The 27138-nt window shown below is 37.5% G+C and overlaps 9 protein-coding genes across 11 annotated transcripts in view; 3 read left to right on the top strand and 6 right to left on the bottom strand.

Moving 5' to 3' along the window:
* The window catches only part of LOC125801461 (gastrula zinc finger protein XlCGF49.1-like), a 256787-nt gene extending 249891 nt beyond the window's left edge, over nt 1–6896 (bottom strand). Inside the window, exon 1 of the mRNA XM_049478225.1 lies at nt 6881–6896. The gene's annotated coding sequence lies outside the window, so the exon portion shown is untranslated. The remainder of the gene's footprint in view (nt 1–6880) is intronic.
* Nucleotides 1–27138, bottom strand: part of LOC125801409 (zinc finger protein 239-like) — a 285147-nt gene that overhangs the window by 46591 nt on the left and 211418 nt on the right. The window lies entirely within an intron of this gene.
* The window catches only part of LOC125801273 (zinc finger protein 239-like), a 256548-nt gene that overhangs the window by 154047 nt on the left and 75363 nt on the right, over nt 1–27138 (top strand). The window lies entirely within an intron of this gene.
* LOC125801434 (zinc finger protein 239-like) overlaps nt 1–27138 on the top strand; it is a 223537-nt gene that overhangs the window by 154080 nt on the left and 42319 nt on the right. The gene's annotated exons all lie outside the window — the stretch shown is intronic.
* The window catches only part of LOC125801215 (uncharacterized), a 236099-nt gene that overhangs the window by 194993 nt on the left and 13968 nt on the right, over nt 1–27138 (bottom strand). The window lies entirely within an intron of this gene.
* LOC125801280 (zinc finger protein 239-like) overlaps nt 1–27138 on the bottom strand; it is a 316465-nt gene that overhangs the window by 276183 nt on the left and 13144 nt on the right. The gene's annotated exons all lie outside the window — the stretch shown is intronic.
* LOC125801206 (zinc finger protein 585A-like) overlaps nt 1–27138 on the top strand; it is a 308944-nt gene that overhangs the window by 269662 nt on the left and 12144 nt on the right. The gene's annotated exons all lie outside the window — the stretch shown is intronic.
* LOC111190034 (zinc finger protein 239-like) overlaps nt 1–27138 on the bottom strand; it is a 250622-nt gene that overhangs the window by 219960 nt on the left and 3524 nt on the right. The window lies entirely within an intron of this gene.
* On the bottom strand, nt 3551–12129 carry LOC125801634 (zinc finger protein 239-like). The gene is made up of 2 exons (XM_049478408.1): nt 12099–12129; nt 3551–5012 (listed from the first exon to the last, which is right to left on the bottom strand). Exons 1-2 carry the CDS (start codon nt 12127–12129, stop codon nt 4066–4068), a joined length of 978 nt encoding a protein of 325 aa, XP_049334365.1. The 3' UTR covers nt 3551–4065.

Here is a 27138-nt window from a genome sequence, read left to right as displayed (position 1 = left end):
TATAAAGCTATGGCATGATAATCACCATATAGCAAAGTAACCAAGACTTATTGTTAAGGAAACTTCTCCTTAACTGAAACTAATTAAAACGGTAAATAAAAAAAAAACTAAAACGAACTGAAATTACAGATTGAATACCCTCATTTTCGTGTTTGTTAATTTATTTATAATTGATTTATATAAATGTGGCATATCATGATATATATCGTTATTGTGATATCTTTTTTTCCCTTATCGCCCATCACTACTTCTAAGTAATATTCATTCATAAAATTACAATTTTTTACCTTTTAAATCTTTATCTGATTTAAATTTGAATGAAACATGTATAAGTGAAGGGTGTTCTGTTAACTTACCAACATACACTTGTACTTATATGCAATAAAATGGCATTGTAAGATCTAGCTGCTGTTTTATTTTTTCAAATTCCTGCTACATTGATCACTTGACCAACAATGTCCGAAACCTTTTCTTTTACACCACTTTACAAAAGATTTGTTTACTAAATCAATATAGCAGACACGGTGGCGAATCACAGCATCGGGTTAAAGCCCAACTTCATCTGCAGAGCCAGAGAGCAGCAGAAGCTCTACACCAGCAGATTCAGAGATTTTACAGAAGCTAATGTTACCCACAGTTTCATCATCTCTATATCGATGTTGTACATGCTGGAGAGTGAGTGAACTCTCGACCCGACTCTTTCCTTTTTCTTATATTCTAGAAATTAGATAATATTACTTTTTTCCAGACGAGGGACCGAAAGACATAAATCCTTGGGTTTTACAGATTGAGTTGGTCGGTGATGAGGCAGAGAGCACAGGACAAGACTGGCTAACGTTCTCTCTCACAAGCAAACCCGTCTTCTTGTTAATTATTTTAGTATAATAAATGTTATTTTATACAATATACAGTATCAGTGGAGACTTATTTCATGCATCTACATACCATCACAGCTCCAGAAATAACATTTTAGTTAGCTCAATCATAAAAAATGTGTTTGTATCTTTAACATAAAATATGAAAAGAAACGCATATGGATGGATGTCGGACAATGCAGCGTCTACTCATGTCTGAAATGTCCACACTCTCATTTAGGAAGAAGTGCAGACAAGTTTGTATTCAAATTAAAAGAACAAATTATGTCCTGGCTTGGTGAAGGTTAAAAACGTTGGTAACATTAGCCAGCTAGATAACATTAGCTAGCTTGGTTAAAAAGCACTGGGAACATTGGCTAGCTAAATAAAATTAGATACTTGGTTAAAAAAGCACTGGGCACATTGGCTAGCTAGATAATATTGGATACTTGATTAAAAAAGCAGTGGTCACATTGGCTAGCTAAATAACATTAGATACTTGGTTAAAAAAGCACTGGTCACATTGGCTAGCTAGATAATATTAGATACTGAAGAGTAACTGTTTATTATACCTTGGGTGTATTGACAAATATCTTTCAGTTATGATTACTTAACTTAGTATCTATAATTACATAATCATTGTGTGAAACCTTGTATTTTATATACATTTATACAGAAGACTAATCAATACTCACATTGTACTTTATATACATTTATACGGAAGATTAACCAATACTCACATTGTATTTTATATGCATTTATAGGGAAGATTAACCAGTTAAAACATTGCTTTATCAGGCATGTGACTAACACAGACTCTATTATTAAATGTTCAGTTCTGGAAGACCACAGTCAAGGCCAAACACTAGTGGTCCGGTCAGACACGTGAAACGGATTACTAACACGTGAAATTATGCATATTAACATGAGATGATTTTAGCAACGCCTCATCAGCAGGTTTCACGTCATTTGGGGTATAAACATGGAGTCAGATCAGAGGGGGGTCAGAACTTATACTGGGACGGCTGTTAACTGTCTTGTATGTATTGGTTCTCTTGAATTCAGTAATAAATACTTGGTTTGCTTTCAACTTCACTCCACCTGTCTGCGACTCTATCAAACGAACACGTAGGGGAGTTGTACCCCGGATGAGGGGTGGGTGTGAACCCATCTTTCATTTTCTTTTTTACAACAATACTTTGTTTAAAAAGCACTGGGCACATTGGCTAGCTAGATAACTTTAGATACTGGTTAAAAAGCACTGGGCACATTGGCTAGTGTTGTAAAAAGAAAATGGAAGATTTTTTAGCCGGGGCTACATGAGGAATATGCGAGAGTGGCATATCCCATACTGAGATACCGAATGAATGCTTGAAAGAGAATACAAATTACATTTAAGAAAAAAAATATGCAAGAAATAAAAAATAAATAAATACCGGCCGTAAAACACTGTTAAACTGCTTTGTTTGTACATTTAGCTAGGCTAACTACCAATAATAATGGTCAGTAAAACAGCAAACACTGTTGTTTGGACATTTAGTTAGGCTAGCTACCAATAATAAAAGTCAGTAAAACGGCAAATGCTACATTTATACATTTAGCTAGGCTAGCTACCAATAATAATGTTCAGTAAATCAGCAAACTGCATATTTGAACATTTAGCTAGCTAGCAAACAATAATAATAGTCATTAAAACAGCAAATGCTACATTTGTACATTTAGCTAGGCTAGCTAACAATAACAATAGACAGTAAAACAGGAAATGCTTTGTTTATACATTTGGTCAGTAAAATAGCAAATCCTGTATCGTGGCACGAGATCTCACGAGATTAAGACGTGACGATATTTCTCGTCAAGCTTAAACCTCTCACAGTTTAGTGTGGACTTTTTAAGATACAACACTGGCAACTGGCAACACAGTAGCAGCGAGTTTGGTGGTTGAGCAGTGAGCAGAAGAGGAAAATTCGGGGAATTTGCATAGAACAGAGGTCACGGGCCGACCGTGGTCCGGGTCCGGACCCAAACCTATTGAAAAGGATTTAATTGTATACACGCTTTGCGGCGCAGTAAATCACAGACCAATCACGTGTGAGGAAATATCACCAACCACTCTCTTCAGTCAATCAGATCTGTGCAGACGTGGAAAAAAGAAATAAATAAACACACCGCTCCTCACGCGGGATCGAACCCGTGTTGTCAGGGTCGCGGTCCCGCTGCTCCGGCTGTTGAATTGGGACATGGCCGTGAAAAAACGCCTTTATAAGGAGATAGTGAGCCTGGGCGAGAATGGGCGGAAAAACGAGAACGGACGAAAACTAAAGTCACGCCGAGTGCGACAGAGAGACAGGCGAGGAATTTTGTATAACTGGATCATTCTTTATTCTAATTAAATACTCCTGGCATAGAAGATGCTTCTGCTACTATTAAGTTGTTTGTCTGGCTGCATTTTGGCTCCAGTGGAAACAATAAACGGTAACAGAGTGACCAACAAGACTGTACTGTGCTTAAAACATGTTCTGTCTCTGTTTGCACTTCAAGCAGAGTCTTAATATGACTGGTTATGCATAGTTACATTACAAGAGATTTAGGAGAAAAAAAACACAAACCATAGTCTTAATATAACTGGATATGACAATCTCAGGCCTATAGGTTTCATGTCAAACATGTGTTGAGAAAACACAATGAGACTGGAGATCTGCAATATAAAAGCCGTTTATTAAAACACACATGGGTAAATATAGAGGTGAAGTAATACAAAGATAATAGTTTGTACTGGATAAAAACAATTAAGAAACTACATTATTTGGATATTCTTAGTAACTTTGGAGATTAAAAAAACCATAAGCAACATTTAATATTCAATAAGGAAAAGATAAGAGAGTATAAAACTTGAGTAATACAACACAACCAAATATCCCTCTATATCCCTCTATAGTAACAGATTTTTAATTGGACTGAACCATAGACAAACAAGAACACCAGCAGAGGGAGTGAATGAGCCTGTAACCTTACTGCGCAACAGTAACTAACCTAAAAACTGAGCTCTGTCTCACAAAGAATGTCCTGGAATATTCAAACTTACAAGACATACAAACATAACATGGAATTCTATACACATCATCCCTGGATAAGAATAGTTTTGCTGAACCTGTAAAATCCATTGTTAAATACAGTTCATATTTGTTTCTGGTGGAATTTATGATTTGCGCTTTTAATTGCCATGGGACAAATTTGGGACATTTTTCTCTCCTGTGTGAATGCGCTGGTGTTTTTTGAGATCACTCTGTGTAGTAAAACTCTTCCCACAGTCTGAGCAGTGATGCGGTTTCTCTCCTGTGTGAATGCGCTGGTGTTTTTTGAGATGACTGTGATGATTAAAACTCTTCCCACAGTCTGAGCAGTAATACGGTTTCTCTCCTGTGTGAATGCGATGGTGTATTTTGAGAGCACTCTGTTCAGTAAAACTCTTCCCACAGTCCGAGCAGTGATACGGTTTCTCTCCTGTGTGAATGCGCTGATGCCGTTTGACAGTCTCCAGTCGATTAAAACTCCTCCCACAGTCTGAGCAGTAATAAGGTTTCTCTCCTGTGTGAATGCGCTGGTGTTTTTTGAGATGACTCTGTTGAGTAAAACTGTACCCACAGTCTGAGCAGTAATACGGTTTCTCTCCTGTGTGAATGCGCTGGTGTCGTTGGAGATTACTCTGTTGATTAAAACTCCTCCCACAGTCTGAGCAGTGAAACGGTTTCTCTCCTGTGTGAATGCGCTGGTGTTTTTTGAGATCACTCTGTGTAGTAAAACTCTTCCCACAGTCTGAGCAGTGATACGGTTTTTCTCCTGTGTGAATGCGCTGGTGTATTTTGAGAGCACTCTGTTCAGTAAAACTCTTCCCACAGTCCGAGCAGTGATGCGGTTTCTCTCCTGTGTGAATGCGCTGGTGTATTTTGAGAGCACTCTGTTCAGTAAAACTCTTCCCACAGTCCGAGCATTGATGCGGTTTCTCTCCTGTGTGAATGCGCTGATGCCGTTTGACAGTCTCCAGTCGATTAAAGCTCTTCCCACAGTCTGAGCAGTAATAAGGTTTCTCTCCTGTGTGAATGCGCTGGTGTATTTTGAGTGTACTCTGTTGATTAAAACTCCTCCCACAGTCTGAGCAGTAATAAGGTTTCTCTCCTGTGTGAATGCGCTGATGCCGTTTGACAGTCTCCAGTCGATTAAAGCTCTTCCCACAGTCTGAGCAGTGATGTGGTTTCTCTCCTGTGTGAATGCGCTGGTGCAGTTTGAGATTACTCTGTTGATTAAAACTCTTCCCACAGTCTGAGCAGTGATGTGGTTTCTCTCCTGTGTGAATGCGCTGGTGTTTTTTGAGATCACTCTGTTTAGTAAAACTCTTGACAGAGTGCTGATGTTTCTCCATGTCGGGACTTGGCTTCATTTGTCTTTTAAATGTAGCAAACAATTTCTGCGTGTTCTGGAGATTCTTCAGGAAGGCTTCTGCTTTACCTCTTTCAGCAGTTTAACTTTGCTCTTAGTTAAATATCCTGGTTGTTGGTGATGAATTTCAGGAAAATATTTTAATTTCTGGAAAACACAAAGAAAAATGCCATTGAATATTAAAATAAAAGCAGGTCAATTAACTAAAGAGATTCTAAGTCATTCTAAGAGAGTGATGTTACCCTTTAATCTGAAGCTTTGAGGCGTGTGCCGAAAAAACGACACACATTGGTTCAAATCACATTGCCGATGCTTGATTTGTTCTTCATCATGACAGATGATGTCCAAAGCTTTTTCCTTTAAACCAATTTATAAAAGTTTCCACACATTAACCAAATACATTAATCCAAATCAATGCTTCACAAACCTGATTTTTTTTTTTTTAACAACTCCTGATAACAGTTCATTATTTTCCACCACACTGGCTTCAGGCTAACAGTGATATGCGCTCCTGAGTTCAAGATGTGTTTTTTGGAAATGTTGATCCGATGCAGTTGTCTTGTTGGTGCAGGGAATTGTAGTTCAAAATAAAATCACAGCAAAATAATGACATTTTTACTGTTACAACACATCAACCAACCTCCAACAGGAGTGTAAAACATAAGAGTCTCTTTTGTTTACTAAAGGTTAACACAATTATAACAATTTGTAAGAATTCATATTATTTTATGTAGTTCTTTTTCAATTATTTTTGTAGTCTTTTTAACCTCTTACACAAATGTTTAATTGTGTATTTTTGTCAAGTTGCTCAAAGTGTGATTCTTCTTCTTATTATTATTATCAAATTCATGTTTTTGTTATTATTATCATCATTATTAAAGTATCAGCAAAAGAGCAGCTGGAGACTGTATTCCACAGTAATGGTTTAACTGGGATTTCTTAAAAACAGCGGGGCTAAAGATGTTGTAATTTGCTAATATTTGTGTTTGTTATTACAGTGAAATAGCAAGTTTTCTGTTAAATCAGTAAGCTAATAAATGTTACTTGTGAAATTCCTCTTCTTGCCTGAACTTTTCCTCACTATAATCACTAAATCTTTCATTCTTACATTTAATATTTTACAAGTGGACTTTTATTTTGACGGGAGAGTCACATGACTTGCCAGCAACTGTTGTGGTGGAAACGGATTAAGTAAAGTAAATTAACTAAACTAAACTAAACTAGTGTAACTAAGAAATGTGTAGAGACTGATCACACAAACTTAAAAAGGAATTTCCACAGAACTGATTTATCTAAGGTGTGTATTAGTGATGTGGGGGAGGGGGGGCAGGAGTGTGAGGCTCCGTTATCCTGTGTATGATCTGTAAAGCCCCCCATCCCCAGCTCCGCGACCCCCTACTCAAACCCCCCTCCTGTGTCTGAGGGTCAGAGTCAGACTGCTGAGCAGAGCTAGGAGAAGATCCAGTGCTGGTGGTGTAAATGCTGCACATGCTGAAGGTGCTGAAGGTGGTGTTGGTGTAGGAGTGAATGTAGAACAGCGTGATGAAGAAAGAGAAAGAGAGAGAGAGAGAGAGAGAGAAACTTCTCCATACCTTCTGAGGTTCAGCTGATCCCGCTCTTCCTCCGGCGCTCCAGCTACAGACCCCGGAAGCTCAGCGTCATCCGGGTTATGTAGAGCCCCGCCCCCTCTCCCGCTATATCACATTATACCCCATCACCGCTAGAGGGAGCCCGCGAGGGAGTCCTCAATGCATGGAGCTGAATGGAGCTAAACAGCTAAAACTCTCATTTAAAACACTGTAGAACTACTTCTCTGGGGTTTTCCTTTAATTTTACAAAGTAGAACAAAGTATTTCACTGAAATAGGACAGAAAACATACCTCTATATTTCCATTTTCTAAAACTAATGTTTTGTATTCAGTAGATTTACTAGCATTACTGCTACTGATGCTGGAGTTACACCCAGAGCTCATTTAAATGGATTAAAACTGCAGTTTATAAGCTTTAATAATTATCTCTGCGGTGATGCAACTTGTCTCATTTCTTTTATTGTTGAGATTGTGTAAATATGAATGAGGGTTTGTTTAAATGTTTTCTTCTTGTTGGTACTTACATAGATGAAAATAGTAATCTACTAAAATAAATAGGAAAACATATTTAAATATAACTGGAACTTACTTGGGTTGTGGGGGCTGCTGCTAAATGGTTGTTAGAATTGGGTTAACTGCACTTACATTAAACTCTAAAATTAAAGCAGCAATTGCAGTTCTGGACAGTATGCAGATCTCATTAGTCTTGATAATGAAAAGGTAGGACATTTTTCATGTTCTTTCTGTTTACAACTCACTCTGAGGAATTCTGAGCACTTCAGAGCACTGACTGGTGTGTCACGGGACCGTGTAGGGTACTACAATCAAAAGGGTTGCATTACTGAATACTACATACTGGGCGGTGTGTAGTATGCAGTACATACTAGTGCAGTATGCAGTATAGTAGTATGCCATTTCGAATACAGCCTAGGACTGAGATAAAGTGAGCTATGGCTAGCTGCTCACTTTCTCTTATTATGGCTAGACACTGAAAGCAGGTTTTACCTCTTTGAAAACTTGAATGATCTTAATTTGTACATCCGAGTATCAATTAAAGACATTGAAGGTATTTTTTCCTGAAAGAGAACCGCGTTTAGGTGTTGGCTAGCGTTCATGTTTGGTAATTATAACTAGAAAGCTAGCTAGCAGCCACAAAGTGAGCCTCTGAGATTATCAACGAATAAACGTATAATAATAAAAAACGTATCACCATAAATACATGATATACAAATAAACATATTCCATATTATCATACATCACATAAAACATTACTTATTCCCATACAATATGAAAAGTGACTTTATAATATCGTAATTTATCACCACCATATCCACCACATCTTACCTCAGAAAGAGCTGAATGACTTTCCAGTTGCACAAGCTTCACTTTATTCTTTTCAATGAATCAGTAGGAGTCGAATCACAAGAATAACTAAACCTAACAGTTTTTAAAACTTCACATTTTACAATTTTATATCATAATAAATGTATGGTCAACATTTTCTAAATAAGACTAACCGAGTCTCCTAAATCTGAGTGACTTATAACTTTTGTACATTGTACATTGAGGTTGTTCTGAAGTGATGAATCAACCGAAGCTTCCTGAAGTTGACAGCAGATTGATTCATTTCCAGCAATAACTTTTTTTTAATATACAAAAAAAGAACAGAATAAAACAATAAATATAATGCACAAAAATGTGTTTTTATTTTAACAATTTAATTATATAAGTATTTCATTGTTGTACATAGATATGAACATCTGTGTGTGTAGTATGATGTGAGGTAGTGCAATTGGCTTAATAAATAAACACTTTTCCAAGGCAAAAACACAAGTGAACAACGTTCAGATAGCAGAATAGTTTGTTGTTAAGGGTGAACTGAAATGGACTTGTGTAGTGAATCATGATAACAAATACAAACATTTGTTGAATAGCCCACCTCTGTTCTCCCCAGCATTCTGAAATACAGCGCTGTTAGCTAATGCTAATGCTCCCAACAGACCACAATGCTAGTGATAGGGGCATAGATTAACCCATACAAAAAAAATCACTATTTTTACACCATTAACAACAAACTCAAAGTAGCTCCACACTTCACTGGTAGAATTCCAAGGATGATGATATTTAAAGCAAGGCAGTGAGAACTTTAAAAGTACACAGATAGTTTATTAAAAACACTGTTTATACACACAGTGCCTACAGATAGTTTATTAAAACACTGTTTATACACACAGTGCCTACAGATAGTTTAATAAAAACACTGTTTATACACACAGTGCCTACAGATAGTTTATTAAAACACTGTTTATACACACAGTTCCTACAGATAGTTTAATAAAAACACTGTTTATACACACAGTGCCTACAGATAGTTTATTAAAACACTGTTTATACACACAGTTCCTACAGATAGTTTATTAAAACACTGTGTATACACAGTTCCTACAGATAGTTTATTAAAACACTGTTTATACACACAGTTCCTACAGATAGTTTAATAAAAACACTGTTTATACACACAGTTCCTACAGATAGTTTAATAAAAACACTGTTTATACACACAGTGCCTACAGATTAGTTTATTAAAGCACTCTTATACACACAGTTCCTTGTCGCAGTTAAGCCAGAAAAGGTCTGAAAATTAATGTTGGGGAAATGCATAACTTTCCAGTTGTTGCTGAAAATATCTCTATAATATTTATGCATTTTTAAGCATTTCTTGTCAGTTGACTTATTGTGGCTTGACTAGCTGAAGGTATTGTGTATATAAACTATCTGTGTATATAAACTATCGCACTGTATTTCGGAATGTTGGGGGAGATCGGAGGTGGGCTATTCAACAAAAGTTTATACTCGTTATTGACTACAAATCAAGTCCATGTATATAACTTCTCCCCTAAACTGAAAAGGAGAAAACAGGGGATGGAAAAACAAACAGATTTTGGGTCAGATTAGAACTGGATTTGTATGTGAAAAGACATTTTTAAGGCCTTATGCCTCTGTAAAAGCTGGGCTGCCAATAGAACAAATAACGCCTCCCTCATAGGAAATGTTTACGATGATTGGAAGGTGCTTAATTAGCTGATCAGTACATTGTGTGGAACGATGAGCTTCTCCATATCTTCTGTCAAAAGGAGAGTGGTGTTGCTTCCCACAGAGACTCCAACCACCACAATCCCTCTTCTGTTTTTTTTTCTCTGGTTTCTGCAAGTAAAAATATTTTTTCCAGTTTTCACCATTAAACAGTTGAATACCGAAAAATGACAGTATTTCTCATTTGTCAATATTTCCTGGGACAGCACGGAAGAAATGACACTTTAATGTAATCTAAAGTAATCAGTGTACATCTTGTAAAGCAATGTGAGTTTGCTTTGCCCTTGAAACAACTCAACACACAACCATAACAACATTAACACCACCTCCTTTAAACAGCTGCAGTAATAATTTACCTCACAATATTCAGATGTGTAATTTCTGTAAGCTGCAAGAGGGCAAGTTCTGCCAGCGCTGCCTCTCTCCACAGCGCCACCTCGTGGTGCTTTCCCTCTTCTTCTAAGATCAGTTCACCAACAGGAACAGGCCCATCTCTAGTGGCTTGCATCCGGGTTGAAATTAGCTATGAAAAACATAGTGTTAAATAATGCTGGAAAAATACACTATACACATACAGGGACTAATTTTGTGGTACCACTTTACAATAAGACTACCTTTATAAAGGGTTTATAAATGGTTTACAATTAGTTTATTAATGGTTACTAATTAGGTTGTAAATGCCTTAAAAATAATTAATAATCAGTTATAACACATATGTAGAAAGGGCAACAAAAAGACCTATTGTTTGCCAAATAGTGAACCCACAGCCATCTATATTGTTGCCCTTTCTATATATGCCTGATTAAGGCATTTACAACCTAATTAGTAACCATTAATAAACTAATTGTAAACCATTTATAACCCTTTATAAAGGTAGTCTTATATTAATGTGGTACCAATTTTGTTTTGTGGAAAAATGTATTTAATTTACCCTTAACCATTTTATACGCAGTCAAGTCAGAATATTATGAACAGCTCCATACACCATACACCTATGACCATACACTCACTGAGCATCTTTTTAGCTCCGCTGATCATATAGGACACTCTGTAGTTCTGTATCTGTTTCTCTGTATACTTTATTATTATTCTTACTCTTTCACTCTTCGTCAGTACACAGAACCCCACAGTATAGACCACTACAGAGCAGCTATTATTATTTGCGTGGTGGGTGGTTATTTTCAGCACTGCAGGGATTAGCATGGTGGTGGTGTATGAGGTGTTAGTGTGTGTTGTGCTGATATGAGTGGATGCTATAATAGCTAATCTGTATTGTATTAAAGTACAGAAGTCCTAGGTGAAAGTAGGATAATAATGAAGGCAGAGAAACAGATACAGGATTTCAGTCTGTAATTATAGAACTACAAAGATCTAAAGTAGATCTATAAAAATAGTAAGTGTAGAAATAAGGAGGTGGTCATAATGTTGTAAATTGACTGTGTGTATTATTTGGGCTACTTTTTTGCAGGTAACAAGTCATGCATTGGACACTAAAATTGTAGAGTGAAAAACGATATTGTGATTCTCCAACATCTGTGTTACTGGAGAGGATAAATACTTCTAAACAAGTAAATATCAGGAATAATGGATTTATTGGTGTCAGTTTCACAGAATTTAACAACTAATATTCTTCACAGCAGGTTTACCCTATTCACTTGATAATAGCAGCATCATGTGGAGTAATGAAGCAGTAACTTTAGTAATATGGTGTCAAAACTAGGACAAAAGTTTTGAGAAACGAAAGTATAATCCATAACCACAGAATTTAAATTTAAAAACAAAAGGACTACTATTGATATAAAAAATAAATCATGTCTGTAACCCGAATATTTAATATTAAACGGAGAGTTTAATATTCCGTTTTGTGTTTTAGATTATAAGAAATGTGTTTGTGCTTTCAGTATTTTTTTGCTCAGTTTTGTTTTCTTAGCTACGCTTTTGGACTGGTTGAGACCCTGTTTTAACAGGTAGGTGGGGACTAGTCAGTTATTGGCATCTGGAAATAAGCCCCGCCCACTAAGGTCAATCCACTTGCTCACAGCAGCACAACCCGCGTTTTATGATTTGTGGGAAATGGCGAACCATCAAAGTGCGGGGCTCACGGACCGGTTCAGAACTAAAGCTTTACCACTGCAGGGCAAGGAGGTTTTAAACGCCATGCCGCTGCTGTGTTTCTGGCTTTTTCTGACCCGTTAGCTTAATGCTCGCAGCGACCAGGTCTTACAGTGGCACTAAGGACTCAGTAGCAGAGCCCGCTAGCCTTCGGGCAGATCCCGCTACTCCCTCCCGCTGAGCGGCTCTGTGTCCCCGGGTACGGAGAGATTAAACGTGCAGAACCGGTTCAGTTAGTAAGCGCTCTGTGTGGATAAAACACCTCAACAGCACTCAGAAGCAGCGAGAGCCAGTAAAGAAGAGTGTGCGCAGTAGCAGCAGCAAGAGCCAAATAAGTAAAGAAGAGCTTGCGCAGTAGCAGCGCAGAGAAAGCCACAGATAGTAAAGCAGCGAGAGTGCACAGTAGCAGCACAGAGAAAGCCGCAGATAGTAAAGCAGCGAGAGTGCACACTAGCAGTGCAGAAAAAGCCACAGATAGTAAAGCAGCGAGAGTGCACACTAGCAGTGCAGAAAAAGCCACAGATAGTAAAGCAGAGAGAGTGCACACTAGCAATGCAAAGAAAGCCACAGATAGTAAAGCAGAGAGAGTGCACAGTAGCAGCACAGAGAAAGCCACAGATAGTAAAGCAGCGAGAGTGCACATTAGCAATGCAAAGAAAGCCACAGATAGTAAAGCAGAGAGAGTGCACACTAGCAGTGCAGAAAAAGCCACAGATAGTAAAGCAGCGAGAGTGCACACTAGCAGTGCAGAGAAAGCCACAGATAGTAAAGCAGAGAGAGTGCACAGTAACAACGCAGAGAAAGCCACAGATAGTAAAGCAGAGAGAGTGCACACTAGCAGTGCAAAGAAAGCCACTTATAGCTAAGCAGTGAGAGTGCACAGTAGCAATGCAGAGAAAGCCACAGATAGTAAAGCAGCCAGTGCACAGTAACAACTCTGGAACTGTCTCTAGAAAAATAGGTGCAGGGAGTTCTTTATAATATTCCTCCTGATTTAATTGTCTTTTTGCTTCCTCTATATAGGTGTCCCTATCCATAATTACTGTGGCGCTGCCTTTATCAGCGGGTTTGATGATAATGGATTATCACAGCGTAATTGTAGTAGGGACTGCTGCTCCTCTAGATTGAGAATAGGGGTTTCACTATTGTTCCAGGGTGAGTTTTTTAACTGCATATTTGTCCGCTCTTATGATTTTTCTAATTGTGTTAGGAACCTAAGAGAGATTTTTGGGTGAAAGGAGGAGGATTATTAAGACCTGTCAGTATTTCCTGTTCCTCCAGTTTGAGGCTTTTGGAAAAATTAATCATTGGATTCAGATAACTGCCCCTGGAAATGTGTCCGCTGCTGCCTTTATAGCTCTGCATCTCCATCTGGAGTTGGACCCCACGGGGATGACTGGCCTAGCCTAAGACTGCAGTGCCACATTTTCCTGGTGGTGGTCTGCACGTATTAGATTAAATAAGTGTTTCACCAGTGTGCTAAAATTCTTGTATTCTGTGCTTTTTTCATGTGGTTTATTTTAGTGTGTTTACTTTTTCTTAATTAATTGTATTTTTGCTTTTCTTCCCTACAGGTGCAGTAAGAGTTGGTGTATTTCCCCTCCCATGATGGGGATGAGGTTCATGCCTGTTTGGACCCCCATGTTGAATGGCCAAATTTGTTGGCTAAGAGGTTTGTCCCCCCTTTGTTGCAAAGTTATGGTTCTAAACTGAATCTTCTTCAGGCACAGACTTGCCAAAAAATGAGAGTGGGTTATTTTGAGGGCTTTTAATTTGACGTGTGGTCAAAATTGACCAAAAGAAATGTAAAAAATAAGAATATTTTAGTATAGTGCAAGTACTTTTATGCTGTTTGGATCGGACAATGTCCAATATAGAAGCAAAAACAAAATAAAGGTTTTTCAAAAAATTTAGATTTAGATGTGAAATAAATATAATAAAAGTAATGAAATAAAATAAAAGGTTTTGTAACGGCTTTCTAATAAGAAGCAGAGGTGTCTTTGAGTCTTTTATCCGAGCAGAAGCTGTGAAATGGGCAGATGGGAGTTTTACTTACACTAAAGTTTTCTGAGGGCAGAAAGAAAAGTGATTGATTCAGAGAAACAACCAATCAAATTAAATTAGAGGCGCTAGAACTTAGAACATGCCCTATTTGCTGTGTCCTGCGTGATCACACGTTTAATGATCTGTTCCAGACTTTACCCTTTAATCTTAGTTTTACTTCCTTTCTAAGAGAACATGACACCCTAAAATTTAGAACATTAACTCAACACTTTGGTCACGTTTTTATGACTAGGCACAAATAAGAGATGACTGTAACAGTATGGATGTTTCTAGAATGTCTGTCCCTCCTAGAAAGTGGTATAAATATGGTTGTAAAGAAAATGAGAGCCAGAACGTGCTCTCATCTTTCTATCCTCTTTGTTTGTCTTGTAAACAGTACAGGTGCTGGTCAACGAATTAGAATAATTTGAAATAGTGCAATCATGAAATTCTTTGAATGCATTTTTTGTGCAGAAAGCAAATCAGGTGTTCACCGCACCTGTCCTACTCGTTAGACTAATCACAGAACTCGTTACCTGGAAAAAAATTTGCTCAGCTGAGCTTTCCAAAAGGCCCATTTAGGCCATTTAACTGTGACACTGTTGTTTTATTGAATTAGAATAATGGAGAAACTGTTTCATTGAATTAGAATAATTTTTATTATAATTACAATCATCACTTTCTCAGTATTTTGTGGCTGCCCCCTTGGCTTGTATGACTGCCTGAAGTCTCCGCGGCATCGATTTGACCAGCTTGTCGCAAGTTTCCGCACTCACAGCTTCCCAGGCAGTGGCGATGTTCTGCTTCAGTTGGTCCAGCGTAGTAGGCTTTCTGTCGCGAATTTTCCGCTTGACGATGGCCCAAAGGTTTTCAATGACATTGAGGTCAGGCGAGTTGGCCGGCCATGCCAAAACTTCAAGCTGTTTTTTAGTGAACCAATCTTTGGTCGACTTTGCCGCATGAGCCGGTGCAAGATCCTGTTGAAATATGAAGTCTTCTTCGCCGAACTGTTCCTCAACAGTCGGAATCAGGAACGTTTCCAGAACATCTTGATATACGGCAGCATTGACAGTCTTCTTGAGGAAGCAGAGTTTCCCCTACACCTCGAGCGGACATGCATCCCCAGACCATAACGCTCTGGGGAAACTTGACGGATCTTTTCACGCACTCGTGGTTGTAGGTTTCGCCACCACGACACCAGACACGAGGACCTTGGTCACCGAAGGAGATGCAGAAGCGTGATTCGTCACTGAAGACCACTTTCTGCCAGTCTTCAGCAGTCCACTCCCCGTGTTCTTTGGCCCACTTCAGCCGTTTCTCCATTTGTTTCTTGTTCAGCATCGGTTTTACTGCTGGAACGCGAGATTTGAAGCCGAGTTCGCGCAGACGACGGTAAGTGATTGATCTGGAGACGTCAGCGCCGGTCTGCTTGTTCCACAAGTCGGTGAGCTCGGAAGTGGTTGCTGACTGCGATCTTTCTCAGCTGCTTGTTGTCGCGAGCAGAAGTTTTTCGGACGCCGGAACAGTTGGTGCGCTTGCTGCAGTTTTTCTTGAGAGCTTTGCAGACGGAAGACTGGCTGATGCCGAGCTGCTCAGCAATTTTAGTTTGGGTCAAGCCTTGTTGGCGAAGGGCTTGAATTTGAGCCACTATTCCGGTTGAGAGGTCGCGCTGCTTACCCATGATTGATTTTACAACTTAGAAATTCTACTCAACCCTGACTTTATACTGCACAGTGAACACTCTTCACAGAAAACAAAAATTCGAGCATTTATTCTAATTCAATGAAACGGTTTCTCCATTATTCTAATTCAATAAAACAACAGTGTCACAGTTAAATGGCCTAAATGGGCCTTTTGGAAAGCTCAGCTGAGAAACTTTTTTTCCAGGTAACGAGTTCTGTGATTAGTCTAACGAGTAGGACAGGTGCGGTGAACACCTGATTTGCTTTCTGCACAAAAAATGCATTCAAAGAATTTCATGATTGCACTATTTCAAATTATTCTAATTCGTTGACCAGCACCTGTATGTCCTAAGACTGTATGGACATCAAAAAAATTGTGATACTGGAGGGTGCCAAGAAGCAGATATTGATGAAGTGCTTTTATAAAAAGCTTCAGAAATCTGGCAGAATGTTTTCATGCATTCTTACATGTATATAATGCGAAACTAAATTGAAATCTGTTCAGTGTAGTGAGCTCAGCAGTTTAATACCTGGTGCTAATTAAGATGTTAAATTAATTAAATTAGATTAATAATCAATTAATTAGTAACACAAGACATTTCAGGGATGTGTCTTCTTCTACCAGGAACAGTCATTTTCATAACCAAGTTATCCAGAAAACACACTGAAATTACAGGTTTTGTAATATAAAAAGAATTTTATTAAATCACACAGATATGAGTTAATAACCCATTAAAATGTCAAAAATGTAGCCATTAGATATCAAATCACAGTGTATGAAGGTGAATGAGAATGAAAATAAAAACATGTTATAATATCGGTATAGAAAGGAATGACTTGTCAGATTAATGAAAATTATTAAGTGGGGATTTCTAAAGGATGAACTAAGTTATTTTAAGTCTATGAAGCCAGTTCTTATTCACAACCAAGCAACTGAAAAGAAGTTATCTTTACTACAGGGAGATTTATAAAGGATTCAACCAAACCAAAACAATTTGCCAGCTCCGCCTTACTCTGAGACGTTAAAGTGGGCCTGCATTGGTGCCGTCCGTCTGTAGCGTGGTCGTCTGTTTCTTCACCCTGAGAAAGAATCACGTGAGTCTGTCTGCAAGATGGTTTGACTTCCTGGTGTCAGCACGGAGTCCCTTCAGAACCCACGGGAAAATCCCTTCGCTCTCAGCTGGCTTGCTGGTCGCTTCCGGACTGGTGGCTTCTGGGTTGAGTCTGACGGTCTCTATTCAGCTGAAACTTTGTATGCATAATGCGTGGCTTCATAGATCGTAAAACTGATGTAGTTGTCTTAACTAAGAAAGCTAGTATTAATATGCTTAAAGAAGGTTAAATGAGTTGCACTAAGAATGCTAAGCTAACGCTAAACTGAAGCTAAAATGCTAAACTAAACTAAAGGAGCTAAACTTCAAACTCCTCAACTACCACTCAAGGCTGAACTGAACTGATCCATCCGTAATCCTGGACACTCTCCACTTTCATTCTCCACCACTACTCTGTCTGTCACTCTCTGACTGAATCTGTTTTAACCTTAAGGCTACCATTGGCTCTGTGGGCTTTGGGAAAGGAGCAACCTACGTGTCTGTGTTTTCATTGGGTTCGGAGCAATTTCTGAGATTTCATATTTTTTTAATTAATAGACCAAACCAAAAGAAAACTTAATCAACCAGTGGATCAAAATACAATATTCAGCATACCAATTCATGAGGATTAATTCAAGGAAAACAATCTTAGAATTGAATCACAATAAATGTAAATTATATGTTTTTCCTTCAAATAGGTTGGTAACATTCAAGATAATCCTGAAATTAGAAACAAAGGATGGTACCTTGTCAAAAAGAAAACAAAGAGTCACTCAACCCAATTAAATAATTGAAAAGATAATACAAACATTGTTAAACCACTAATAACAAAATAAAGCAAAATTATCAAATGCTAGTTAAACCTTGTTGATTCAGACTTGACTGTGTATGAAAATTTTATCAGGACAGCATCTATACCCATATACCAGAAGTGGCATATTATTTAGTAAATATTCTGTAAAATAACTTTTTATTTAGTTAATGTAAATTCTTATTTGTTCTTCTTTGTGAGAAATTCTCTTCGCCTGGCCTGTTGATCAGAATTCATGATGGGTGTGAGAGAGATCAGTTTACACCACAGAATTTCAGCTTACAAGGCTGGGAATGGAATCCAAAGCTTTGAACATTTCTTTTAACTAAATGAGTCTTATTTTCTCAATGCTTTGCAGGAATAACCAAGCATAAACTCTTAAATTGCAGTAACTCTTTGCGGATTGCGTTTCTGTGGATTTTAGAAAGTTGAATTATATAGTATTATAATGGCAGTCGGTCTTCGTCCTGGTGATGGCACTGTTGGTCCACCTCATTTGGGAGACAATCACAGATGGTGACTATTTGGGCAGGCAGATATTTAATACTTCAAGGCAAACTTCTTGATGCAACCATAAATCTTGTAAATTTGTATGGACCGAACTCTGATAATCCTAAATTTTTTGAGGAGCTATTTTTACTTCTATCCCAAATGTCCGGCCATTTCCTGATTGGGGGGGACTTTAACACGACCCTTGCGACAAATCTTGACAGACTAAAGGGCATAGATAATACTCACACACAAAGTAGGAAAATATTGCATAATTTTATACGAGATCTAGATTTGTGTGATCCATGGCGGAGAAAATACCCAAATAAAACAGAATTTTCATGTTTTTCCTCATCAACCAATTCATATTCACGTATAGATTATTTTTTGATTTCAAATAATCTATTCTCACAGATACATAATGTTCTTTATGAATCTATTGTTATTTCAGATCATGGCCCCGTTAAATTAATTTACAACATATCCAAATCCATTAGAGGTCCTTACAGATGGAGGTTACATCCAAAATGGTTACAAGACAGAAAATTCATGGAATTCATTGACACTAGTATTGATGAATATTTTAAAACAAATACCAATGAAACGACAGCATCAGTTAGATGGGAGGCTTTTAAAGCTTATCTAAGAGGACAAATGATTAGCTATACAAGCTCTATTACTAACACGGTTAATTTAAGATTACAAGCTTTCATCGACAGAATAAGGAAGCTAGAGGAAGAAATGTATGAAAATAAAACAAACACAGAGTTCTGCCAGCAGGAGCTACTTCTCCTAAGAGCACAATATAATGAACTATCACTTGCAAAAGCAGAAAACAATTTAATTCGTTTAAAACAAACATTCTATGAACAGGGAGAAAAATCTGGCAAACTATTGGCATGGCAAATTAAAAAACTACAATCTAGCAAGGCCATTAATAATATTTTAACACCATCAGGGAATTTAACATCTGACCCATCGGAAATTAATAAAACTTTTGTCAAGTTCTACAACTCATTATATAAAGCAGACTCTATGGGGGTTAGCAGTGAGCAAACAGTATTTCTAGATGGCCTACACATCCCTCAGATTTCAGAAGAAGCTAAACAACATCTAGATTCCCCAATTTCTCTAGAAGAATTATTGAAAGCAATAGCTACAATGAAAAGTGGAAAAACAGCTGGACCTGATGGCCTCCCTATTGATATATATAAAGCTTTCAAAGGAAAAGTAGTACACCCCCTTATGAACATGTATGAGGAATCTATGGAATCCAGCATTCTTCCCCCAACACTAAGAAAAGCACTTATTACACTTATACCAAAGCCAGATAAACCACATACGAAATGTGAATCATATAGACCGGTGTCCTTAATTAATACAGATGCTAAAATTTTGGCAAAAATACTAGCATTAAGACTAGAAGCTTACCTACCATCTATTGTTCATAACGATCAAAATGGATTTGTGAAGAACAGACAGGCATTTCATAATATTAGGCGAGTATTAAATATCATTTATGAAAAGAAAGATGCCAAAGATCATTGCATTCTATCGCTAGATGCAGAAAAGGCATTTGACAGAGTCGAATGGCCTTATTTATTTGACGTACTCCGGCGGTTCGGATGCGGTCCGAAATTTTGTCAATGGATCAGTATACTTTATCGTGAACCATCAGCTGAAGTGATTACGAATAATTTTACTTCAAAACCCTTTGGTCTGTCAAGAGGTACTCGTCAGGGCTGCCCTCTCTCCCCTCTACTGTTTGTGTTGACCCTAGAACCCTTGGCAATAGCAATTAGAGATCACTCAGAGATAAAGGGAATTTATATTTCAGAAATAGAACATCAGATCTCTTTATTTGCAGACGACATATTATTATATCTTTCAGACCTAAAAAACACAATACCGGTCTTGCTTAATTTGATCAATCAATTCGGAAAATTTTCAGGATACAAGGTTAATCAGGCAAAATCGTCAATACTTTTTCTCAATGAACAAGAAAGAATTAGCCCAACACTTCAACATCCATTTACAGTAGCTAGAGATGGGTTCAAATATTTAGGAATTAATATTACACCGCAAATTAAAAATATGATCCCATATAATTATGATCCCATTGTTGCTCAGGTAAACGCCAATTTAGATAGATGGATGACCCTCCCTCTTACTATAATTGGCAGAATCAATGTTATTAAAATGAATGTTCTCCCCAAATTTTTATATTTATTTCAATCGATTCCCCTTACACCCTCACCAACATTTTTTTCTAATATGAGGAAAGTGTTCATAAAATTTTTATGGAACAATAGACGATCAAGACTTCGCTTAACACTACTATATCTTCCTTATGAAAGAGGGGGGCTTCAACTACCAAATCTTTTATGGTATTTTTGAGCAGCTCAACTTAGATCGGCTTTTTTTTGGTTTTCTAATCCTTCCAATTTACCATGGATCCAGATAGAACAAAGAAACACTAAGGGACTAGCTCTGGATTCTTATCTATATTCTGATTCTCTTAAAAGACTGAAGCAGAAAACAGCAAATCCATTTGTTAAAACCACAATAATAGCCTGGCACGAATCACAGGAAATGTTTAAAAGGCTGGATGGGCTATCACCATTTACACCTATTTGGGGTAATTCATTATTTTTACCTGGCAAATCTGATCAGGGATTCAGACTTTGGGCTCAATTGGGTCTACAAAAGATTTCAAATCTTTATCTAGATCAGTGTTTCTCAACCTTTTTTCTATCACGTCACCCTTTAAATATATGCGAGATGTCAAGGCACCCCAGTTTACGGGGGGGGTGGGGGGGGGGGGGGTGCTGGCGCAGTACTTCAGGTGAGAAGGGGGGGGGGGTGCTGGCGCAGTACTTCAGGTGAGAACGGGGGGTGTTGCTGGCGGAATATGAAATAAAATAGCGCGTCACAATTAGCGCGATTAGTGCTGCCTGTGATTTGGGACACACCCCGACACGAGCTGACTCTGGAAAGGAAATATGCACGTGAGGCGCAATATTTTGACGGCACCCCCGATGAAGCCAGACGGCACCCCAGGGTGCCGCGGCACCCTGGTTGAGAAACACTGATCTAGATAATACTCTAATGTCCTTTGAATATCTTAAAGAAAATTTTGGGATCCCTCCTACTCATATGTTTAAATATTTGCAAATACGGAGTTTTATTCACTCCAGGTTGCATTCATATACATGTCCCCCCCTTAGCACTGTTGAAGAGCTAGCAACATCAGACCCTTATACTAAAGGCAAGATTTCAACAATATACGAGAAACTAGTAGAGGCATCTTCAGAATCCTCAGACGATAAAAGAAGGGCATGGGCAGAGGATCTTCAATGTAAAGTTACTGAAGATGAATGGGAAAAAGCTTGTTATCAAGCACAAACACTATCTATTAATAGTAGATTAAAACTGATCCAATATAATTGGCTTATGAGAACATATATAACTCCTGAAAAACTTAATAAATTTAATTATAATATCCCTGATAGTTGTGTTAAATGCAGAACAGAGAAGGGAACCCTGTTTCACTGTATGTGGAAGTGTGAACATGTGCAAGAATTTTGGAAAAAAATAACGGACACAGTTTCTACCATAATCCACAAAAAAATCCCTGTATGTCCAGAAATCTGCATTCTCGGACTGATACCAGAAACATTGGCTCTGAGAACACATGAGAGGAATCTGCTCAACCTTTGTTTGATACATGCGAAACGTCTTATTGCCAGACACTGGAAAAGTGTTAATTGTCCCTCTCTGAACATGTGGATTAACGAACTCTCTTCCTGCTTAGCGACTGAAAGACTTACGTATACAATTAAACAAAAAAAGTCATATTTTTCATAGTATTTGGGACTCATTTATTATTTTTCTAGAAACAAGACCTGATCTACCAACTCCTAGAATTTAACACACACCAAATAAGATTGTGCCTTATAATTTGTTGTAATTTATTTTATTATTTACATGTTTACTTTTACACTTTTCCAGATGGGATGTGCTTACTGTTTTTTCATGCTTAATATTATTTCATTTTATTTAATTTAAGTATCATTGTATTTCTGTTTTCTTGTAACTGATGGCTCCATGTTTGGGGGTGGGTGGAGGGAGGGGAGGTGTTTAGAACTAAAAGATTTAAAAGATGTAAAAGAACATGAAAAAAAAAAAAAACAAAAAAAAAAACATGTTGAATGAATGTTGTACCATCTTCAAAAATAATAAAAAATATGCGTAAAAAAAAAAAAAAAGATGGTGACTATTTAAGGTCGTAGAAGTCCAAAGTTTGACGGTTGTCTGAATTACTGTTTGCTGGAGGAATGTCAAAATATTTACAAGGTTTACCCAACTAGCATTTAGGTCTCTTGAGAGGACTGGAGAGATGAAAAAGTAAAATATGTCATTTACAAAGGCTTTTATTCTAATTCCAGTGCATCCTGGATGGGGTTTGCGGTATGTGTGTGTTCAGGTGGGGGAAGTTATTAAATTACATTAGGCCACCAAAAATAGGTAAAGTGGGTGTAGTGGGTGTTCCAGCAACAAAATCATTTAGTTGCAAGAATCCTACTCTACTCCCAACAACTATGACATCTAAATGTTAAAGACTATGTTAATCTAATGCTAATCTAATGTCTGGAGCAAGCTCTGGCAATGCCGTAGTTCAAACTTGAATGACATTCCCTTCTTCAGAACTGAACTCTTACTGTAACTACCCTAAAAACTGAGCTCTGTCTCACGAAGAATGTTCTGGAATATCGAACATTCAAGAAAACATAACAGGAAATTCAATAAACATCATCCCTGGATAAGAATAATTTTGCTGAACCTGTAAAATCGATTGTTAAATTCAGTTCATGTTTGTTTCTGGTGAAACGAGTCCCAAGTGATAGAGTAATACATTAGTGTAGGATAAGGTGTTCTGTCTGAAAGATTTAGGATTTGCACTTTTAATTGCCGTGGAACAAATTTTGGATAGTTTTCTCTCCTGTGTGAATGCACTTGTGTTTTTGGAGATGATTCTGTTGAGTAAAACTCTTCCCACAGTCTGAGCAGTGATACGGTTTCTCTCCTGTGTGAATGCGTTGGTGTTTTTTGAGAGTACACTGTTCAGTAAAATTCTTCCCACAGTCTGAGCAGTGATACGGTTTCTCTCCTGTGTGAATGCGCTGGTGATTTTTGAGATGACTCTGTTGATTAAAACTCTTCCCACAGTCTGAGCAGTGATACAGTTTCTCTCCTGTGTGAATGCGCTGGTGATTTTTGAGCTCAAACTTTTGAGTAAAACTCTTCCCACAGTCTGAGCAGTGATAGGGTTTCTCTCCTGTGTGCATGCGCTGGTGTCTTCTGAGATTACTCTTTTCAGTAAAACTCTTCCCACAGTCTGAGCAGTGATACGGTTTCTCTCCTGTGTGAATGCGCTGATGCAGTTTGAGATCACTCTGTTTAGTGAAACTCTTGACAGAGTGCTGATGTTTCTCCATGTTGGGACTTGGTTTCCTCTGTCTGTTAAATGTATCAAACAATTTCTGCGTGTTCTGGAGATTCTTCAGGATGGCTTGTGCTTCACCTCTTTCATAGATTTCAGGAGAAATCCTATAATATTTTAATTTCTGAAAAGAAAAAAAAAGAAATAATTTAGTGTATTAAAATAAAAGCTGGTCAATTGACTGAAGAGAACTACCTAAATCAGTTACACTATATAGAAAATATTGGGACACCTTTATATTACCATAAAAGCTTCTATTATTTTGTCCCATTCTAAATCCATACACATGTGACCCCTGGTACCTTATTTGATGACTTAACAACCTGCTTAATTGAAATGTAATAAGGCACACAGGAACTGACGATCACTCAAGAAAAATAGTGGTTTGTGGAACAATAAACACCACAGAATCTAGAAGAGGACATCCTTAACTTTGTATTCACGTACAACTTTATGTGAAAACATTACATTGTGTGGTCGCTAGCAGCTTGAGAATATGACGTTGCGGTTGTGCTGAAACTAAACGCGTGTTTGTGAGGAGAAGTGAGCAGGAGAATAAAGGACTTTATGGATATTTTATCTGCGGTTCAGTGCTGTATTGTGGATGCTGTGATAGTAAGTGAATTTTCTATAATGTAATCTAATGTTATTTTACATACTAATAATATTTTATAAGGCTATTTTTTGGGGAGGCGTGTTCCCATGTAAACAATGTAAAAAAAAAACAGGCTGTTTTCAGTTAAGAGATTTCTGGCAACTGGTTTCATGTAGATGACTGTAAATTTGCATGCAGGTAGTTAAAGTAGTTACTAAAGAATATGAGTGGGTTAGTTGGTCGGTGTGTTTAGAATATTTGGCGCTCTTAAGCTCTTAAGAAGGCACCAGATAAATATGGTATGATGGACTGGGGCAACCCTGGGTCAATAGTCTATATTTATCACTAAAAACTTAATTTCATTTTAGTTTAAACTCTAAAAAATAATTAATGCAGAGCCAATACACTAAAAAAACAGAGGGAAGAAAAACAGTGGCTACTATCAATGGCTGTACCACTCCACTTATTCACTGTGTTAGCTACTGTTTACTACATAAATAAGTAACCAGTCAGATAATACATACCAATTAGTAGTAAATGTGAAGGCCAGAACTCAATCTCCTTCACAGCACCTTCAGCATCAAGGCAAACACTATATAAAAGCATGAACACACAATTAGCTACCTATGTCACATGGAGTAATTAAGTAAAACAAACTTTACCCACCACTCAGCAGCTACACACCCCCAGCTGACTCCTGGTGCTCCCACATTCACTTTGAAATAAAACAGATCTTCTTTTAATCAACTGAAAATTACGAGTAAACTTAAGCTTTTAATAGATACTAATATTTATGCCCAGTACACCACCTAAAGCTAGTAATTAAATCAACTGTAGTTCAAATTACGACAATATAACATTAACACCAGCAAGCCATACCTGCTTAAAATATGGATTCCTCTCTCTCTCTCTCACACACACACACACACACACACACACACACACACACACACACACACACACACACACACACACACACACACACAAAAAAAAACACACACACACACACACACACACACACACACACACACACACACACACACACACACACACACACACACACACACACACACAGTGCCCATTGAAAAATCCACCATGTGTTTCCTTTAGTCTCTTCCAGTCAATAAGCACGATAAAACTATCTTCCAATGAGTTATTTTAAAACAAAGCTTTCCCGACCGGAGCTTGTACCTGCCGCCACGAGACCAAACGCTACTTTGTGCAGGTCCCGCGAGACTACAAGCAGCATGAGGTAACGCTCTGCCAATCGATGGCTGTCAAAATAAAAGTCCTCCCCTCTACACCTAACCTAGAGGAATATTTGGGGCAGCAGCATTAGAAAATATTCATTAAAACCTTCCCCACACCTCTGCCCGCTACACACATTATAATATGGAGTTTAGCTTGTTCTGCAGTAGACTGTCAGCAGGCTGCAGCCGCAAAATATATGTAGAATAAACTCTGCTGCTGTCCACTACTGAATACCATGTTGGACTACTACTTTAGTATCTCACTTTACACTGAAATGCACTAATCCATACTATTAATACTGTACTATGTTGGCTCCTTTTTTGTTTACAATAAAGGTGTCTCATTTTATCTTATAAATATCTTTATCTGTAATTTCCTGACTTGCTGTACATCTCTATTCTTCACTTTCTATATTCAAAGTTATAGAAAGCAACCTGGCTGCCAGTGTCACACGATATGATTTGCTTATTATTTACTGTTTTCTTAATAGTGGTCAATTATTAGATTTTAAAATGTAAATTTTCATTTGTTTTTCAATATTTCAGTGAGAATTAGACGTTCTTAATTAAAAGGACGTAAACAGAAAATTACATTAAATTATAAAAGTTTCCACACAAATTAATCAGACAGTAATCCAAATCAATGCTTCACAATACTGATTTTTATTTTTTTTTACTATTCCTGATAACAGTTCATTATTTTCCTCCACATTAGCATCAGGCTGACAGTGATTATGCACTCCTGAAGTGAAGACCTTTTTTTGTATATGTAGATCAAAATCGTTTAAATATAAAAAAACAAAAATGAAACTTGGTTAAGATTTATGTCAATGGCTTAACTGATTTTTTTACTAAATCAAAATAGCGGACGTGGTGACGTATCTCAGCATCGGGTCAAAACCCAACTTCATCTGCAGAGCCAGAGAGCAGCAGAAGCTCTACACCAGCAGATTCAGAGCAGCAGCTCCAAGACCTGCTGCAGTTTTACAGAAGCTAACATTACCCACAATTTCATCAACTCTAACTAAATGTTTCTAAAGCCTGTAAACCAGCTATCTGAACAATATGTATCTTGTTTTTAGTCATTTTACGTTAGCTCAGCCTAGCTAATGAATTAACATTTTCCCTGAAATTTCAATTCCACCTTAAATATCATAACTTCTTATTGATTGACTTGGAAGTGTAGCTACACATTTAGTAAATAAAAGACTGTAGATTTGAAAAAGTGGTATGACTATTTTAACCCATGAAGTGTATTTCAGCATTTCACATAGAGACGGGCGATATTACCTAATACAAAATATTTTTACCTACTAAAAATCAAACTACAAATGGTTCAAAACTTTATTTACCTTTATTCTGATTTCACTTAAATTTCTCTTTTGGAGTTCAAGTGCATCTGGATGGCAAATATATATACATATATATATATATATATATATATATATATATATATATATATATATAAATTGGGAACACTTAAACACAATATAACTCCAAGTAAATCAAACTTCTGTGAAATTCAACTGTCCACACTGATTGACAACAATCAATTTGAATTTACAAAACATACTCAGCAAAGGAGTCGTTCT

The sequence above is a fragment of the Astyanax mexicanus genome, chromosome 4, assembly GCF_023375975.1.
Source record: "Astyanax mexicanus isolate ESR-SI-001 chromosome 4, AstMex3_surface, whole genome shotgun sequence".
Lineage (NCBI taxonomy): Eukaryota > Metazoa > Chordata > Actinopteri > Characiformes > Acestrorhamphidae > Astyanax > Astyanax mexicanus.
Note: the sequence above shows the minus strand (reverse complement) of the source record. Positions and strands in the feature narration are given on the sequence as shown.

Bases quoted from the DNA above. Each gene is read 5' to 3' on its own strand.
- LOC125801634 (XM_049478408.1), bottom strand. From the start codon at position 12,129: ATGGCGTTTAAAACCTCCTTGCCCTGCAGTG. The intron at 5,013-12,098 runs GTAAAGCTTTAG...AGAAACCTTATT, and splicing joins AACCTCCTTGCCCTGCAGTG to ACTGCTCAGACTGTGGGAGG.